Below are 19,669 nucleotides of genomic sequence, written 5' to 3'. Positions count from 1 at the left end.
TTAAACCGAAAAAAAAACGATAAAAGTAGGCCCAACTTTGTTTTTAAAATTCGGTTTTAACTGAAGAAGGTCCGTATTCTTGTCAAGTTAGGCATATCTAGCTGGCTGTTGAGTACGAGTTACACTGAGTCAGAGTTAAAAATTAGTTGAAAATTAGCCAGGGGCGGGACGAGGTGGTTGTGTTCTCCGATAAGCTGCGCAGTTGTGCGTTTTGAGGCGTTTTTCAGCGCGTTTACACTCTTCAGACCGGGAACCCCCCCCCCCCCCCCCCCCCCTCACTGTATGCTAGCAAAGCGCTGTTTTTTTGTCAATATCATCCTCCCCTTAGAGCTGTTAGTCGGTTAAGTAGGTTTATCAAGTGCAAGCAGGACACTGACACAAAACCATGTATGGTGGTCATAAAAAGTATCATGTTCGTTCTGCCACGATGATTTAGCTGTAGTTGCATTGCTGCCATCAACACGCTGACCACGTGATGGCCCACCGTCTCACTCAGCCAAATGCCACAATTCAAAGAAAACTTGTCAACCTGGTTCTTAGAAGCAAATTCCACGTGCCTTCTTCACTTCCTGCTGTTTCATTAAACGCGTTACTTTTTTAACGACGAAAGCAATTGCTTCTACAAGCGCACCTCTAAGTGCAAAAGTACTGGCAAATTACGTGAATTATTGGCAAAAAACTGCTCACGCCGACAAAAATGCAGCGATTGACTCTAAGTTAGATTTAACCACACAGAATCGCCACATTTAATCAGCGAAAAAAATTCAGTAATTCATTGGCTGAAAATAATGTTTGCCGAAAAAAAAACAGAGACGCATTCTAAAATAAACATCAAAAAAAGTCCGCCGAATTTCTGAAAATTAAAAAACGAAGAGTCCAACTCCTACTTATAAGAAACACAGTGTAGAACTCTTCTGTACGCCACACATAAGCTATACATTGCTACAGCTGCTTTACCCATGTAGAAAGTATCACTCGTCCTAAATAATTTGATATGGTGGGTGTTTTCAAGTTTTCAAGAATGATAACAAAAAATGAAAGTTCGCATGTATCTTTCTCCCTCTAACATCAACTAAACTGAAGTGTCTTGTAGGGCCGGGACGAAGGAGCAAGTTGAGTGCCACGTGGACTAATGAAATACTTTGCATGAATTTGAGGCGATAGCAGAAAGTGTTAACGAAAGAAAAGAATGGAAAAGGTACGAAAGTTGCTCCAAGTGCTTAATAGCAAAGAATCATATTTCACGCACAAAGCTAGTTAGAGCGCCTTTTTTATAACACAAAAGAACAGAAGTTAAAATACGGAATGGCTTTCTTCACGTACCGGTGGAACGTTGCTACGAAGCACCTACACTTACTCCAGGCTACTAACTGGGCTATGAAATTTCGTTTGTCAGTAAGCCAATTATGCTACACAAACAATGTAAATACACGGCACTCAGCTTACCAGGCTTTGATGGAAATTCCTACCTTTGGGATTCGCTGACCGAGAGAGGTTTTACAATTTGTTTCTTAGGCGAGGGGCCTAAGAGCCCCTCAAACTGTTGAAAATAACCTCAAACTGTTGAAAATAAAAGTTTTACAATCCAAAATGCCTGCATTGTTCATCTCTTTTTCCGCTAGTTTGCTTTGGCATTTTCTGACTAGCGAGCTACTTACCTTCCTGTGATATGACTTTTGAGGCCTTTTTCTTTCAGTTCAGTCTCCCCTCATTTGCTCCCCGGACCTCTTATACAAACGGGTTTTAGGCTTTTACCATCTAAAGTAATGTCATCTGTTGCCGCATGGAGTCTACAAAGAAGGGCCCGCACCTCAAGCCAATGACCACTATGAGGAATAGAGAGATGAGTCACCTAAAACCTTATCCTCTCCTTTCAGGCAACGCGCAGTAATGCCATCATTCAGTTTACCTGTATCTAAAGCGTACAGGCGCGGACAAAAGTAAACGGAGCACGCAACTGTCTGAATATTTTTCACTCGTCACCTAATTGAAATTTCCAGCAGTGGTACACGCGTGCTGGTAGAGGAGGTTGGTGGGCTTTCTTGTAGACAAACAACGCTTCTTCATTACCAATGGAGAAAGCGTGATTGCACTTCGAACGCAATAGCGTGCTCCGTTTACTTATGGCCGCGCCTGTACCTCTACATTGTGCTCATGAGGTGCTCAGGACGGGTAAAAAGTATCGTTAATCTTCAGGCAAGCAAATGATGGCGCTGGCTCTTATTATTCATTTTAATATTTACTAATTCAGGATGTTTTGACGTAATTTACCAATGAACGTTGTCCTCGTTTGTCTTATTTTGTTGTCTAAGATATAAGCCATTAATTAAATTGACCGACCGACCGACCGACCGACCGACCGACCGACCGACCGACCGACCGACCGACCGACCGACCGACCGACCGACCGACCGACCGACCGACCGACCGACCGACCGACCGACCGACCGACCGACCGACCGACCGACCGACCGACCGACCGACCGACCGACCGACCGACCGACCGACCGACCGACCGACCGACCGACCGACCGACCGACCGACCGACCGACCGACCGACCGACCGACCGACCGACCGACCGACCGACCGACCGACCGACCGACCGACCGACCGACCGACCGACCGACCGACCGACCGACCGACCGACCGACCGACCGACCGACCGACCGACCGACCGACCGACCGACCGACCGACCGACCGACCGACCGACCGACCGACCGACCGACCGACCGACCGACCGACCGACCGACCGACCGACCGACCGACCGACCGACCGACCGACCGACCGACCGACCGACCGACCGACCGACCGACCGACCGACCGACCGACCGACCGACCGACCGACCGACCGACCGACCGACCGACCGACCGACCGACCGACCGACCGACCGACCGACCGACCGACCGACCGACCGACCGACCGACGTACGGACGGACGGACGGATGGATGGAAGCTAGGGATGCGAGCAAATCTTTATTCACAACTCCGTTACCCCCAAGCACACGCACGCGCACGAGTCAGGGAAAATGACAAGCTGACACTTCTGCAGTTCAAAGCGAAGTTGGGCCTCCGCTAGTTTACTTTCACTGCAGTCATTTATAGATCAACCCCAGTTATTCGGGTCGTCAGTCAGTCCTTGCTGGCTTGAGTGCGCAAACGTATCCGTTGTCGGCTCAGCTTCGTAGTACTCGGAAGAGGTCGAAGTCTCCGCGGGCTCATTGACAACAGCTTGTGGCTCTTCGGCTGTACGCATGCCTTCCTCGTAGTTCGTGAAGAACTGTGCAGCCTGGTTCAGCCACTGTTGAACGTGAAACGACTTACTGCTCCAGAAAGTTCCAGCTTCGGTGTTCGGCAGGGCACTCGTGGACATTCTTTGCACGTCGTTTTCCTCGTGTTCGGGAGGCACCAAGGCCTCGGACCTGACAGGTCTTGTGACATGAGCCTGGTCGGCCATAAAAGGCTGCATGGGATCAAAGTCGATCGCATCGTCGGCTGGCTTGGATACCGCCGCCATCCTGTGTTTCCAGTTTTTTTTTATGGCCCGCGTGTTGTACCTGAAGGCTGCCGTCGACCGCGAGCTGCTGCAAAGCGGGAACGGTGTCCGATAAGGAGCTGTTTTGCGCATCGACTTTACACGGTTCTCTCCGCAGAAACTCGTAGAGGTACTGTCTTCACAGCTAGCTTGATTTCCGACAGTGTCCATGTTGGGAGAAGCAGTCTCCGGTGAAGGTGACCGCATTATCTGCTGTTCTCCCTCCGATGAAGTCACTCTGTGCTGCGCGGACTCACCCATGGCGGCAAAACATACCTGCTGCTTAGGATGGTCACTCAGACCGCCGGCGCTGGCTTGATCATTCGGGACGCAGTCGACAGCTTGAGAGCAAGTCTCAAGGAAGCGATTCAACAGGCTGTATTCTGGCAGCGAGGCGTCGAACTCAGCGTCGGTGCCGACGCCTTCGTTGTTTACTTCGCGCGGCGTGCGTTCAGCGGCTGTCATGCTATCGCTCGTCAGAGGCATATCTTGTAGCATCAGAAACCTTTGCAGCAGAGGACTGATCTCGTCGTTCTGAAGCAGGTCCTTACGCCGGGCATCGTCTCTCAGCTTAGCTTGCTCCAGAGCTTCGATCTGCTCCGGCTCAAAGATGGTGTTAGTGCCTGACACATCTGTGCAAGTTTCGCCCGAACTACTCATCTGATCTGTCGTCAACTCCTGGTACAGCGACACAGTCTTGAGCCAGTAGTCTGTATGGGACTTTGTCCTTTGGTTTGCCGCGACTGTGAGCCCTCCATGATTAGAATTCTTGCCCGAAAACCCATGAAAGGAAGCAGATTTAGGACGTTGTGATAAACGTAATAATGCTTGGCGTACCGAGCCTCCTTTTCCTGGCTCTTTAGGCGCTGCTTTCGCGGTTGCCTGACTTGCAGACGCCGAATAGCTACGTCTGTCTAGGCGCGGCTGCCCCTCCATGTAATCCGCGCTTGCAAGAGGTGCAGGGTAGGACCAGTTTCCGAAAGGAACGTAACTATCTGATCTGTTCACGAGCCCTGAGTGAGGGAATGGTTTCAAATCCTGCTGCGACTTTGGCAAGCTTGCATTAGACGCTGATAAAGTGATGTCTATCGGGGGCTGGACATCGGGTAGCGGCAGCCTTTCTTCTGTGTAGGAGAATGCGGTAGCATCAATATCTTGCAGTGTTATGTATGCCGGAGGATCCCAGCTCACTCGACCTTTCTTGACGGGTTCCAAAGCAACTTGCTGTTGCCATTGCTCATCTGGAAATATCTTATTTCCTGGCTGCTGTGGTTGAGTAAGATGAAAATCTACGAAGTCAGCACAAGATAGGCCAGGCTCCGGAGGCTTAGACATCGATGCGCTTTCAACTGACATGTCAGATAAGAGCCTGTCGCCTTGAAAATCAACACTAGGAATGACATGCACGTGTCCCTGTTCAATCGAAGAGGAGTACAAGGCCGTACTCGGGCTTGCGGTGCTCCTCGTGTGGCAGGATGTTGCCTTTGAGCTGAAATCTCTAGAGCCCTTCTTCTCTTCGAGGCAGTAGCCATTTGATGAAGTGTCCTCCGAAACAGTCTCCAGGTGCTGTTCTGAAAGCCTCACCCTTTTGTTCTGGCCATCAGGTACTTTGAACGAAGCACTTCGTGCTCCACTTGACTCAGAAGTCAGGCGCCGAGAACTAGATCGCGCAGCTTCCTGTGAAGTCTGCGTGCTGCTGGTTGACGTGCTTTTAGTGTTAGAGCTGCTACGCACCGTGTCACCCTCGGCCTGCAAACTTTCTGTGCTGCTAACTCCCTTAATTTCTGCAGTTGTGGCACAACGTGCGGCGCTCTGCGACTGTTTCGGAAATCCCGCATCCCCTGCCGCCGTGGACGCATTTTCGTTTCTGGCACGCCCTTGAACGCTTGGCGGCGTGTTCAAGGAAGTCGCTTTCGACGGCGGCGACGTCGCGTTAGTGTCGTGATCTGTGCACCGGGGGACAGGATCACTAATTTTTGTATCTGTAGTGCCTTCACGCACAACCTGAGCGGACGCGTGAAGCAGGTGCGAGTACTCTTCTTCAAGAATTTCCTTTAGGATATCTTTAAGGTCCCCTCGTCGGAGTGAGTAGAGCGGCCTGTTCAGTGCGTCGCTCTGGCTGCTGGAGCAGCGTTCTGTGTCCTTTCTCTGTCCTTTCCTGATAGTCGCTTCGCTTGATACTGCTTCGCTGTGCAGGAGTGTATCGCGCATTAGCTGACATCCCGACACTGGCGTTTGTTCGGCGAACGCCTCTGGAAACTTTCGTTCGTTGTCTTGACCTTGAGAAGCATTAATAGCTACAAGCCTGTTAATGCAGCGAATAAGTTCATCCTCCGTGATGTTGAGATTGATGACGTCGTCAGGAGTGGACTGCTGTCGACGTGCGTATCCTTTCTTGGCAACGTCTTCAGGTGTGGACACTGGCACACGTCTGTCTGGAAAACTTTCCATTGGTGTCCTGCCTGCTTCGTTCGGCGAAAGTGTATGGGATGTTATCTCGTTCATCCTGTTTATTTTTCCATCCACAGCTTTGCTCCACTGCTGCTTTCCCCCGCCAAGCTTGACACCAAACGGCAGTTTGAGCTTGTTGAAATGAGTAGCTAGTCTTGCAGACTTGTCTGTAAAAATCATCTCATCAGAGAGTACCGCTGAAGACTGGCTTTTCTGCGCATTTTCTAGCACATTTACTTCGTTCGTAGCTCTCGATTCTCGACCGCTTTTTGCCCGTGTTTGTTCGTCGCTGGTGCTTTTTGATTTAACTATGCTGGGGGCTTTAGCACGCTTTTTAAAACTCAAAATAGAGTCGGGCTGTGGCTGTAACTTCGTCTTAGAGTGTTTGCTTGAACGTCGTGTGCTTGAGCTGGTCTTGCTAGGCGAAGTCGACGCGGCTTTTTTGACAGGCACTTTAGTTTTTAACTCATCGAGAAACGAAGGAAATTCCTTTGTCAAAGGCTGATTGCGAATAGCGGATGCAACGGCTTCCTTAGCATGGATCGTCTGCTCTGAATTTAATGCAGCTTCCTTTTGCGCTGATACGCCGCGCTGCTCCATCGTGGGGCCTCCACACAGACTTTGATTCCGGCTACGTTCATCCTGGCTACGTGGCCCTTCCTGCTTTAACAAGAGTGGCCTCTCTTCTTCGCAACGCTGGACATCCTTTTCGCCTTTGTCGTCCGTGGTTGCGCCAGAATTTTTCAGAATACTGCGCTTTTTTGTGACTGTGCCCGCTACCTGGGGTTGTCCAGCGTTCACCATTTGCTGCACACTCTGTCCAAAAGCACAAGTTTGGTTAGGCTCCTCAAGATCTGCATCGTAGTAGTGGACACGAGGAGCTTTTCGCGCCGCACCATCTTTCCGCTCCTCGATGCGCATGCGATGTTGAGGAACATCGCTGTACACAGTCTGGAAGCATCCGGCGCTGCGGGTGCTTGTAGCCGCTGTTGAGTTGGGATAAATAATAGAGGACATGAAGCTTTTGAATGTGTCTCCGGGCTTGCCCGATCTTTCTTGAGCTCGAAGCGCAGACATTTTTGTCTCGGCTCCGCAGCGACCAGCACTTTGCGAGAAGACACTGGGAGCGCCAGCAGACTTACGTGACCCTTTCCAGTGGCGCGACCGCGACGTATCGGAGAACGAGTGATAAGAGTGTGAGGCCCCACACTGGTTGCTGTCTTTGATCAAATACGTCCGTTTGGGCAGTGTCCAGTTCTGCATCACCGGATATGCGTCCACTGGACACGTGTAGCTCTTGTATGACTCCAGCACTGCGTCCGGACGTGAACCGAGTAACGAGGCTTCTACGAATGGTGGCAGCAGTTTCTGTTCGGACATGTGTTCTCTGTGGACCGCTTTCGGCTTTTGAGCGGCCTTTAACGGGAAGTTCGAACACATCGCCTCTTTCGATGATGCGCTCTCCTTGACCCCAGTGAAGGGCTGGCGCCAAGTGGGAATGTCAGCCTGAATTTTGCTCTTTTCTTCACCAGCGCCTTTGTCCATCCTCTGCATTTCACCGGTGCGGCAGATCTCACCACTGTCTTCAATGCACTCCTTCTCCTCGCACGGCTTGCACGAATCTCCGTAGGACACGTCATCGACGCTCTCGGCGTCTCGGCCGCTGTTGGACAGAATCTTGTTTCGCAGGGTCACGAGTGTATGAGAGTAAATCGACCTCGCCGCGCTACTCATGGGAAGCATGTCAGTCGGAAAGTTTTCTTGGCAACGCTTGATAAGGTCACTGGAGGAGTCCCGAATGCCAGTGGGTTTACCTGCTCCGCCCATCTTCTTGGTGTCCTGTTCAATGACAGCTTCCTTCGCCGAGCTGTGCGCCTGGCCGATGCTGCTCCTTTCCAAGACCAACTGATGAAGCACCATTCTCATAATTCTTTCCGCGTCCGACTCGGGGTCGAATACGTGCCCGGCGGACGCCGGCGCTCCGGAGACATTCTCGGGTGATTCATCTTTTACGGAGACCCCAGCTTCGCTTTGATACGTGGATTTGCTATCGACGACGTGTCCCGAGTGCCGAGAGACTGAGAGCGACATTTTTCTACGGTCGTTAGATTCTTCCTTGCCAAGCATGAGGTCCCTAGAGGTGGGAGACAAGTCGGCTCTGTCGTTCTGATCTCCCGCCTCATCTTGCGTGGGAAGCAGGCCTTCTCTCAGGTCGCAGGCGTCGGGGGACACTGAGCGATGCACGTCGGCCTTCACCGTGGTTATCCGGACGTGCCGCGCATTGGGCTTACTCTGGCTCGGTAGGTAAGCCGCCACGCACGTCTCCTGCGCCGGGGCCACGGTATTCCCGCGGCGCCGTAGAGCGAGCGCTCTAACCTTCTCTTGCATTTCCGAGAGCATCACCTTCGTGCTATCCCATATATTCGGACGATCTTCTCTCCAGTATTGGCTGTGGTACGTTGGTCCAGTGGGACTGTGCGTATCGTTTCTGTTGGCTAGTTTCCTGCGCAGAAAGTTAGAAGGTAGCATTCAGCCGACTGCCTGTCTAGAATTGGGAGTCCACCTTGCACTGAAATTGCGCTCCAGTTTCGCGTTCACGGCGGAGAATAATACACGCAAAAAAGTACAGATCGTATCTGCGTTCGTTTTGCTTGTAACGGCGCTATGCAATTGCAGCGCTAAGGACAAATTAAGGACGATGATTCTAATTCCTGAATTAAGGCTGCTAAACCCCATGCAATCCTTTTGCACAAGCTATGCCTTCTTAGCCTTTACCGGCAAGCGATCCGTCAACTTCATCCACGTTTTCTTTTCATCATCACTTTCCCATGACTTAATCGTGGTTCGTTGGAAACCCTCATCCTGTAATTTTGAATGCCACAAGAATATTTATCTACTTACGCTCATTTCGGTGTACTCAACTCACATTATTTGCACTACTGAAATCTAGCTGCACGAAAACACCTACGATTTTGTGTTCACTAATCCTAGTTATTTTTCATTTCGAGCATATAGGCGTTCAGGTAAGCTAAAAGGAATTACTCATCGGCTGCCACCCAAGCGCAGCCCCATAGATACAAAGGAAAGCTATACTGCTTTCAGAGAAACTTCAAGGTTAAAAAATTTATCCTGACCAGAGGTACGAACCCGCGACCACCGCTTCACCGGAGCAGTCGGTCTACCAACTGAGCTAATCGAGACGACCGGCTTATGGTTGGACGATAGCGAATTGATCAATAAATCGAAATGGGAACAGTGTTGGTCAAATGTTTAGGGGAATATCTTAAGGTGGAGTAGATTTGCAACAAGGGAGTAATTGCTCATTGATATCGACCCAAGTGCAGCCATACGGCTACAAAGGAAGGGTAATTACTCCCTTATTACAAATCGTCACCAACTTGGGGGGTTCCCCTAAGCATCTGATCGTAAGAGGGGAGGCTTTGCTCTGATCATGCGATCAGATTTTAAGGTTAGGCTACTGCCTAGTCGCACAGATATTGAATCTGTCTGGTGCAGAATCCACCTTTCTAAATGTTCTCTCATTTATATGTGCCTTTTATTGCCCGCCTGCCTCTCCTAACAACAATTTACGTAGTCCTAATCAGTATATATTTCAAAATAACTTAATTCCTCTAGCCTCACTTGCATCGGAGGTTTTAATGCCCCTGGCATTCATTATCCATCCCCAGCTCAGTGCTCCGGCAACGGCATTTGCATATGAACAGTTAATAAACTTTTTTATGACCTTCTCGTTCTGACATTAGCGGGGCTACTCGTAACGATACTGTGTTAAGTCTTGGTGTTTATAAAAATTTCTTCTTGGGCTAATTGGTAATTGATCGTTGTAAATTAAAAGCGTGAAAAACCACACAAACGCTCTGTCCCGTCCTCGTGCGTGCGTGCGTGCGTGCGTGCGTGCGTGCGTGCGTGCGTGCGCGCAGCACGCAAGCCGTGCAAGCCGTGCGAGGAGAAAGAGTGCATTGAAGACAGTGGTGAGATCTGCTGCGCAGAGGAAATGCAGAGGATGGACAAGTCGCTGGTGAAGAAAAGAGCAAAATACAAACTCTTTCCCCGCTCCTGCCATGTTTTATCTCCCAATCGCTCCTCGCTCGGCTGTCCCATTCTGTGGCTACGCATCCAAACATATCGACGGTTGACTTCAGCAGTATGAACCTATGGCCCGCCACAACGGCTGTACTGTCGAGCATTGCCTGCGGGATTTGTATTTTTGTCTGGAGGGCACTTTCCACCACTGGTACGAATACCTCGAGGCCACCTTTACTTCCTGCGATACCTGAAGACCGAGCTGCGAAGGAACTGCGTAAACGAGCATTCTCTGGGGAACTAGACTCCAACTTTCCACGCACATCGCTCAGCTCCCCCTCGCCAACCGAAGACCTTCCTGCCAATTCTTTCGCCTACTCTCCTGTCCCGATATGCGATTATCTTGACGTATCCATCGACGGCCACGCCGCGACGGCCCTCTTAGGCACCGGTGAGGAGATATTTCGCCGCCTCCACGAGGTAAGAACGGACTGGCATGGCCCACAAATCCAAACAGCCGGAGAAGACCTCGCCATCGCAGTCGGCCGATGTACTGCATGTGTTCAGATTTACGGTCTCACGCGCCAAGTCACCTGCGTCGTCTTGCAGCACTGCTGGAGAGGCATCATTCTCGGCATGAGTGTTTTAGAGCGCAAGCTCACCTTCTCCCTTGCAAAACCACTACGTCATTTCGCTCCGAAGCCTGACTATCAAGCGTCTAAGCGGGAGTGCGGCTGTGACGTCATACTATGTGACTCGCCACGCCTCTGCGCAGCTGCGGCACTCGAAAACGGCGTCGTTCGCTCGCCTTCGCAACTGCGTTGAACAACGTGAATCAACGCTCTAGGGTAAACGCTATTATCTAGAGCTTTTTAAGACATTCACAATGCCTGTAATTGAAACTTCAAGGCGTTCACCGGGAGCACACAACCACAGCGGCGGACATGGTATGCCTTGTACCGAAAGTGGCACGTTTGGCGCCAACTACCCGAAGATATCTACATATAGGAAGCTTCACTTAGGACTGTCAGGAATTCTTAAATATAGCTTCTCTGGTATATAAGAGTGCTATCTTTTGTATTGCAGTACTAGCAGTCATGCGAATCAGCACACAGCATCATCATCATCAGCCTGACTACACCCACTGCAGGGAAAAGGCCTCTCCCACGTCTCTATAATTAACCCTCTCCTTCGCCAGTTGCGGCCACCATATTCCCGCAAATTTTTTAATCTCATCCGCCCACCTAACTTTCTACAGCCTCCTGCTACGCTTGCCTTCTCTTGGTATCGACTCCGTTACCCTTAAGGACGAGCGGTTATCTTGCCTTCTCATTACATGCCCTGCCCAAGCCCACTTCTTCCTTTTGATTTCAACTAGGATATCATTAACACGCGTTTGTTCCCTCACCCACTCTGCCCGCTTCCGATCTCTTAACGTTACAGCTATCATTTTTCTGTCCATAGCTCACTGCGTTGTCCTTAACTTAAGATGAACCCTTTTTGTTAGGCTCCACGTTTCTGCCCCATACGTGTGTACCGGTAAGATTCAGCTCTTGTATACTTTCCTCTTGAGGGATATTGGTAAACTGCCATTCATGGTCTGAAAGAACCTGCCATATGCGCTCCACCCCATTCTTATTCTTCTAGTTATATCCCTCTCATGATCCGGATCAGCTGTCACTACCTGCCTACTTCCCTTACTACTTCTAGCTCCAGTAAAACGGCGAGTTGAGCGAGTTGGTACATCTTGAGAAAAAAAGGCTGAGGCTTAACTTGGTTAAGCCTGGAGAATGCGAAGCATCATCGTGTCGCGTAATTTGGAGGCGCACAACCACAGCGACGGCGCGAGGTGGGCCCCCGTTTCTCCACTGTCGTGACGTCATCGTGTCACGTGGTGTGACGTCACGTATCACGTGATTTGGAGGCGCACAACCACAGCGACGGCGCGATGTGGGCCCCCGTTTCTCCACTGTCGTGACGTCATCGTGTCACGTGGTGTGACGTCATGTATCACGTGATTTGGAGGCGCACAACCACAGCGACGGCGCGAGGTGGGCCCCCGTTTCTCCACTGTCGTGACGTCTTCGTGTCACGTGGTGTGACGTCATGTATCACGTGATTTCGAGGCGCAGAACCACAGCGACGGTGTGAGGTGGGCCCCCGTTTCTCTACTGTCGTGACGTCATCGTGTCAGGTGGTGTGACGTCATGTATCATGTGATTTGGAGGCGAATAACCACGGTGAAGGGCTGAAGTGGTAGCTAAAGTAGTATGCTTCGCATAAAAGCAGCGCAGGAACAGGGACACCAGAAAAGAAGACGAAGGGACACAAGAAAGAAGCGCCTCTCCCGTCGTCTTCTTTTCTTGTGTCCCTTTTCCTGCGCTGTTTTTTCTCAACTTCTAGCTCCGCACCACCAATTGCGAACTGCTGCTCTCTTGCTAGACTGTTGAATATTACTTTGGTTTTCTGCATGTTAATTTTTAACCCCACCGTTCTGCTTTGCCTGTCTAATTCATTGATCATGCTTCGCAGTTCATGTCCTGAGTGACTTAGCAAGGTAATGTCATCAGCGAATCGCAGATTGCATAGGTATTCTCCATTGACTCTTATCCCCAACTGCTCCCAGTTCAGGCCCCGGAAGGGCGTGTAAGTTTGAAGGTTATAAACTAATACTAACCAGATAAATTTTAATAATTCTTAAGGTCCTCTTGTGCCTACAAGCGACCGTGCGATGTTCCAGCAGCCTTTCCTACTAAGACAGAGTCCTTCAGAACGCAACGCGACGCTCTCACGTAGTTTGCGTCCAATTCCCGCTGCCCATACAGCACATTCTGCGATTTCTTCGGCTTTTTCTTTGTCGCGCCTATATTTTTTTATATTTATTTCACATACGAGGGGGTACCCAAAAGAAACCGGACTAAATTTTTTGGTCGGCAAAGCTTCTGTGGTACCGCGTTTTGCCACTAGGAGCGCATAGAACGAACATTCCAGAGTCAGTAAGCCGAGTGCCGTCGTCGAAGGAGGTCAGACTAGTTTAGGCAGAGCTTTAGAGTGACGACTGTTTTGTGAGAATGTCGTTTTTGCAATGGCTGATTTTCGTGAACAGAGTGCGCCGGTGAAATTCTGATTTTCGCTCGGAAAAAGTTGAATGGAAACTCTTGAAATATTAAGAAAGACGTACAAGGACGATGCTATGGGGACAACTAAAGTGTTCCCGAATCGAATCCTGAATCAAAGCAACAATCATGCCAATGGAAAACTTCAAATTCACCTCGCCTCAAGAAAGCTCGTCAGGTGAAACCAAACCTCAAAACAATGCTGATTTGTTTTTTCGACGTGAGAGGAGTCGTCCATTGAGAATTTGTTCCGCAGGGTCAGACAGTTAGCCAGGCTTTCTACTTGGATGTTTTGAAAAGATTGGGCAACAGTGTGCGGTGGAAGCGGCCAGATTTGTGGCGGTCGGGTAACTGGTTTTTCCATCATGGCAATGCCCCTGCTCACACAGCCCTGTCTCTACGACAATTTTGGACCAAAAATGGCATGACCCCTATTCCTCAACCCTCATACTCTCCCGACTTTGCCCCGTGCTACTTTCTTTGTTTCCTAGAATGAAAAAATTGGTGAATGGAAAGCGTTTCGCTGATGTTGCTGAGGTGAAGAAAAAAACGACGGAGGCACTGTCAAGCATCACAAAAGATGAATTTAAAAAATGTTTTGAAAAATGGAATGAAAGATTCGACAAGCGTATCATTGCAAGTGGGGAATACTTTGAAGGATATTGAAGGTCTGTGCTTAAAATGTGAACAAATAAGTTCAAAAAAAATAAGTCCGGTTTCTTTTGGGTACCCCCTCGTATATTTTTTTGGCTATGATGCGAGTTCTAAATTCCACCTGCACAAACTACACGTGCATTTAAAAAGCCAACTTGCTGTGCCTAAATACAGCTATAGAAGTGACCAAAAGTGCTTCAAGAACGCTGCCAGAACGAATCCTTGAGGCATGAATCATGGATCTCCTAAAATGGAATATAAAAAAACTTCTGTACCAATATATGTCCCGCCGCTGTGGGCTGCATGAGCTTACCAGAAGCCCTTTTCCCAAGCAGATAAGGGAAGCAGTGTATGTGACTTATGCTTTGATGTCATTCCTAATTTCTCTGTTATGTATGAAGACAACAAATATCTTTGAGTGGGTGACAGCATGTCTTAGGGACCACGCTCCTGCATTCTGAAAGCATTCTTGGCATTCCTGCCGCTGTGCACTCCGACATCGGTCCACGCCTTATCAGCTGGTTTGATATCATCCGCAGTCGTGGCCTAGTGGTTTGAGCGCCCGTCTCGGCTGCGGGAGGTGGGTGGTTCGAAACCCACCGCCGGGCACCCACCGGTCAAAAGGGTACAAGCGTCCCCCGGCCTGGCGCTCGGCTTCCTTTAGGGGTGTACGTTTGGGAGAAGTGAAAGTGAGAAGTGAGAAGTGAGAAGGTCCCGGGTCTCCCGTCGGGACCTTCAAGAGTAGATATCTTAAAATGGGTGCTTCGTGATCGTCATCTGCCGGTGCTTTTCCTACCATCACTGCGCACAGCCTATCGCGCACCAACGACATCGACGCAGTCATTCGCTCCCAACGGATACATGACCGGCAGCACCACAACTTCAGTGGGAATGAGAGCAACGCTGAAAGCATGTCTTATGCACCGCGCTTCAGCATTCGGCAGGCATTTAGGCATTTTTCTCTCTATTGGAAGAAAAGCAGTAATCGGTGCCTGCCATCCCTTCCGTGCAAACAAGTTTTCCTTGAGGATGTTTGTGGGTGTTTCAATGTTTATTGAATATGATGATTCTTATGATAAAGTCTTCCCTTTAATCAAGCAACGACCAAGTCATTGATATGCAATAAAATTAAACCGCAACAAAACTCGTGCGACCATGCTTAATCGAGCTTCCGCTCTGTAAACTAAGAGCAGCGGGGTTGCTCCCCAGCCAATTTTTTAGCGAGTTTGGAGCTGTCATCGACTTCGCCGACCGCCACTTCACGATTCGACCGCCTTGCCTCGAGCCCATGATCTCCGAGAAAACACTCTCCTAGGTGCGCATCTCAGCAGACCACGTGTCTTTGTCTCCTGAAGAAAGCGTGTTTCTGCTGGTCCAGTCTGCACCACTTGCCTCTGACGAAATTCTCCTGGAAGGCAGTGTTCAGCTTCTTCTTGAAGAGTGCCTTGGTGTTGGTAGAGGTGGTGGGCTTTGGTGTTGCTAATTAGCCGAGGAAACAGAATGCCTAGCAGTAATTTTGGCAATTACAAAACTAGCAGTAATTTCGGTAATTACAAAATTCAGACCCTATTTGTACGGGCATCTGTTCCAGGTGGTCACAGGCCCCAACTCTCTGTTTTGACCGACTAATCTCAGAGGCCCTGCAGGACGACTTGCATGTTGTGCTCTTAGCCTGCAAAGGTTCGACGCAACGGTCGTATATAAGTCTGGTCGCAGGTTCACTGATGCCGTCTGCCCCTCCTGCGCACCCGTTAAATGAGCACGTATACAGACGCGGACGGCAACAATTTTTGATCACCATCTATACTTGCGGATAGCTGACAAAACTAACAGCGCGTTGAAGCCTTGCTCTCTCTAAGAAAAATAAACGCGTGAGCAACCATCCAATGTCCACACCTTAAAACGAACAAAGAGAAGTTAAAGGAAATACATTGTGTGAAAGAGAAACTAGCAGTGTAGGCAGACTGCAAAAGAAAAACGTACAGCCCAGGCGGTTTCTACGTGGATTATTATCAGTGAAGAAGAAGGCAGAACACCGACCAAAATAACAATGAACACTTTAAACGACGTTTCGGCTCCCACACGGGAGCCTTGTTCACAAAAAGGTACAGACGTGAAAGGCTGGCTATTTATGCTTTAAATAGCAGCTACCAGCTGACAAAGGAAATTCCACTGTTCTTCTCGACAAGGTCGACTACAAGAGCAAAATGCTGGCCCTGCTGAATGACCAGAGCACTTACGTGCGTCTCAAGAAGGACCCAACGGCAAAGATACAGACACAGTTGCAAAAGCTTCTATCGGACGTCTTTCGAGTGGTGCCACCCCAGCACAAGTCCCTCTACTTCGCGCTACTATGTCACAATGGCTCAGCTCCGGCGTTGTATGGCCTTCCTAAGATACACAAAACCGATGTTCCAATGAGGCCTATCGTAGATTTCACCCGTTCACCCCTCTACAAGCTCTCTGGCTTCCTGCATCGCATACTTGCTCCGCTCGTCGGAAGAACCCCCACCAATGTGCGTCATTCTGCTGACTTTATAGAAAAAGTTCGAAACGTGCGTCTTGACGACTGTGACATGATGGTCTCTTTTGATGTCAAGTCGCTCTTCACGAGCGTTCCAATTGACTCAGCAGTCGAGGTTTGCGCGGCAGCCCTGGAATCTGATGCCACTTTGCCTGGCAGGTCGCCAATCGATGTACCGGATCTCAGGCGACTCCTGCATTTCTGCCTGAGTAACACTTATTTTACTTTCGACCATGTGTTTTACAAACAAGTTCACGGCACAGCCATGGGCGCTTCAGTTTCTGTTACCGCTGCAAACCTAACAATGGAATGGCTGGAAAGCCGCGCACTAGATTCATTCAGCCCACAACCAAAGATTTTTGTGCGGTACGTCGATGACTGTTTTTCTATTATCAAGAAGGATGCTTTACTTGATTTCACAGCGCATCTTAACAGCATCGAAGGAGCCATCCAGTTCACAGTCGAACAAGAAGAGAATGGACAGCTTCCATTTTTGGACGTCTTAGTGAAACGAAGCCAAACCGCACTCTCATTCAAAGTGTACAGAAAGAGCACTCATACTGGCCGCTATCTTCACTTTAACTCCCTTCACCCAGCCTCTCACAAGAGATCAGTGGTTGCCTCGCTTTTTCGTCGAGCAGACCGCATCTGCACAGAGCCAGAGGACGCCAAAGCCGACCGTCAAAGAGTTCGCAAGGACCTCTCCGAATGTGGCTACCCGTTGCCTTTCGTCAACGCTGTGGAACGCAAACTGTTGCGACCCCCGCGATCTGACAGTGGCCCAGCCGCCAAAAAACGTGCACCTGTGCCATATGTGCCCGGGATCAGCGAAACCTTGGCGCGCATCCTGCGTTCTTACGACGTCGAAGTGTCACATGTGCCGGCGAAGAAGTTGCGGCAAACTCTCGTGAACGTGAAAGACTGCCTGCCAAAGGAAAAGTTTCCGGGCGTAGTGTACAGTATACCGTGTACAGACTGTCACTATGTGTATGTGGGTGAAAGTGGAAACTTTGTTAAAAGATTGAAACAACACCAGTATGATGTTGAAAACAAGAAAGCTTCGTCAAATGCACTCGCCGAACATTCCGAAAGCAGGCAGCATGACATAGATTGGAGCAATGCGCGCATTTTAAAAACCGAAAAGAATCTCAAAAGCCGCCTATATCTGGAATCATTAATCATTCAGACAACCGACCACACTCTTAATCGCACTGACGGGGCACTTCCTAGTGCATACGCCCGCTGCCTAGGGCACATTTTAAAGCATAAATAGCCAGCCTTTCACGTCTGTACCTTTTTGTGAACAAGGCTCCCGTGTGGGAGCCGAAACGTCGTTTAAAGTGTTCATTGTTATTTTGGTCGGTGTTCTGCCTTCTTCTTCATGTACACCCCCGACCAGACGGGTTTCCGTCCAACCCTCGACTTCATTATTATCACTGTTTAATCATTAATACGTAATATGCGTCTCGGGGCGTCTTCTTGAATAATAAAAGACGTTAATTAGGTCTCAATTTCTCTTCTGTAAGGGCAACATATATTCAGTCGCCTGACTGCGGAACACCCTCAGTAGCCCGTCAGTACCTAGCCACGTTATGAATATTTTACTCAGTCATCTATACTTGTGCTCTTTAGTGTCGTGCCTAGCAGGAGTTTGGTGTTGGCAAAATAAAAAAAAAGTGTGATGCAAACTTATGGCCTCTGTTCATGTACGTACAAGTGTTGTGGCCATCAATCACTTTCGCGTGGCCACACCCACGGCTAAAGAGCATCTGCGGCAAGTCGAGCACTGCACCGATAGCGTTCGGTTACAGCCTTCATCCCACCTTCCTCTCTTCCTGTCCCCGTGCACACTGTAAGGTGTTGTCCTCTATGTATAATACCAAGGAACCGGACATTAATAACTTAAAAGAGGGTACAGAATCATAACTAGCTGCACAGGCTTTCTAAAAAGCGCTTCTTACCCCAGGGGAATGCCGAGAAGTGGAAACCCCGCATTTCGATTGGCAAGCGCACCTTGGCTGTGGAAGTACTATACATGCGCTGCAGTTGTTCACTGTACAAAGAAAGCTATTAAAATACGAAAATAGTATTCCTCCATTAACAGCGGCTCCGAACTCTACATGCAGGTTTCTGCATCTGGCGGAAAAACGAATGTCTGCTCCTCTTCTGCGCGAATTAGATAGTTTTAAATCGCACCTTTATCTCTTCAGCAAATTCCGTACACAAACGCGCTTGACATTAAGCATATTTGAGCTTTTGGAAATTCTATAATTTGAAAAGAAAGCCGTACTTTCTCAACCGAATGGACTTTCTTGGCCGAGGGAAATACGAAGTCCAAATGTAGCGACATTTGTACAGTAGCTCACTTATTTCAGTTACATGTTGCCTCTGGGTAGCTAAAGAAAGCTCTATGATTTAAAACGCTCTTTCCACATTTTCCTTCGCTTTCTAAACCAGCGACATACGCTCAATTTTTCACGCATAAGCCACAGTGCACTTCCTTTCTACAGCCCTTTTCTTCAGGAATACCTGGTTCATTTCATTCGGCTAAAATGATTTTCCAGTTTCTTTTCCAAAAGGTAATATTTTCTCTCACTAACTAGCCAACTGAACTAGCTCTAATCTACGAGCTCGGAGTGCTATAAACAAGGAGAAAGCGCACAACTGATATTATATATCAGCTTCTTAATAACTTCTTCAAGACTGACATATCAAGGTACAGTTTACTCTTTCATATACGACCAATAATAACCACGAGCGTATAAGTTAACAGAATACCCATATCACAGTGAAACTAAAACACACTTTCTTCCCTCTAATAAAAGAGAATGAAACCATCTGGATGTATCCATTACTAGAGACGATTAATCAAATTTTCCGTTCGGAACCAGACGCTGTTCTTTAACTGTATTAATGGGGTTAGAAACATTTATTTCTTCCTACTCTCTATCTGCTGCTGTTGACGGCCTCTTGTGACCGTGTCTTTCGTTTTGAACTTATGGCTTTTTGCAATGTACTTGTGGAAACTTGCTAACTCCTATCGAATTTCCTCTACTCTATGAATTACTTTGGTGGTTGTGTTTTTTTTCGGAGTTGTTTGAGTAATTAAATCATCATTTTTATATCTGGTTATGTATATATGAGCCCACCTGCTAAAGTCGCAACTGGAAAGGAACTGTATAACAAATAAAATAAACAAATGAACCAAAACCAGAAAGTGTACCAAAATAATTGAAAAAGAAACTTTTACAAAGCACGGTTCCAGGAGTCTTGACCGCAAGGTTTGTCTCGCTGATTGGATGCGTCATTCATGTCAGAAGAGAGTGTCGCATATCCGGTATAGG

The 19,669-nt window shown here is 48.8% G+C and overlaps 2 protein-coding genes across 2 annotated transcripts in view; one reads left to right on the top strand and one right to left on the bottom strand.

Moving 5' to 3' along the window:
* Positions 1-3,107: 3,107 nt before the first annotated feature.
* Positions 3,108-19,669, bottom strand: part of LOC149371755 (uncharacterized) — a 29,682-nt gene continuing 13,120 nt past the window's right edge. Inside the window, exon 6 of the mRNA XM_089585234.1 lies at positions 3,108-8,490. Coding sequence (XP_089441360.1) covers positions 3,108-8,490 — 5,383 coding nt within the window. The remainder of the gene's footprint in view (positions 8,491-19,669) is intronic.
* On the top strand, positions 16,468-17,692 carry LOC149371756 (uncharacterized). Its single transcript, XM_089585233.1, has one exon. It carries the CDS (start codon positions 16,591-16,593, stop codon positions 17,596-17,598), a length of 1,008 nt encoding a protein of 335 aa, XP_089441359.1. The 5' UTR covers positions 16,468-16,590; the 3' UTR covers positions 17,599-17,692.

Source organism: Amblyomma mixtum, chromosome 1, assembly GCF_055824585.1.
Source record: "Amblyomma mixtum isolate Tamu chromosome 1, ASM5582458v1, whole genome shotgun sequence".
Lineage (NCBI taxonomy): Eukaryota > Metazoa > Arthropoda > Arachnida > Ixodida > Ixodidae > Amblyomma > Amblyomma mixtum.
The sequence above is the reverse complement of the archived record's forward strand: the minus strand, read 5'-3'. Positions and strand labels throughout refer to the sequence as shown.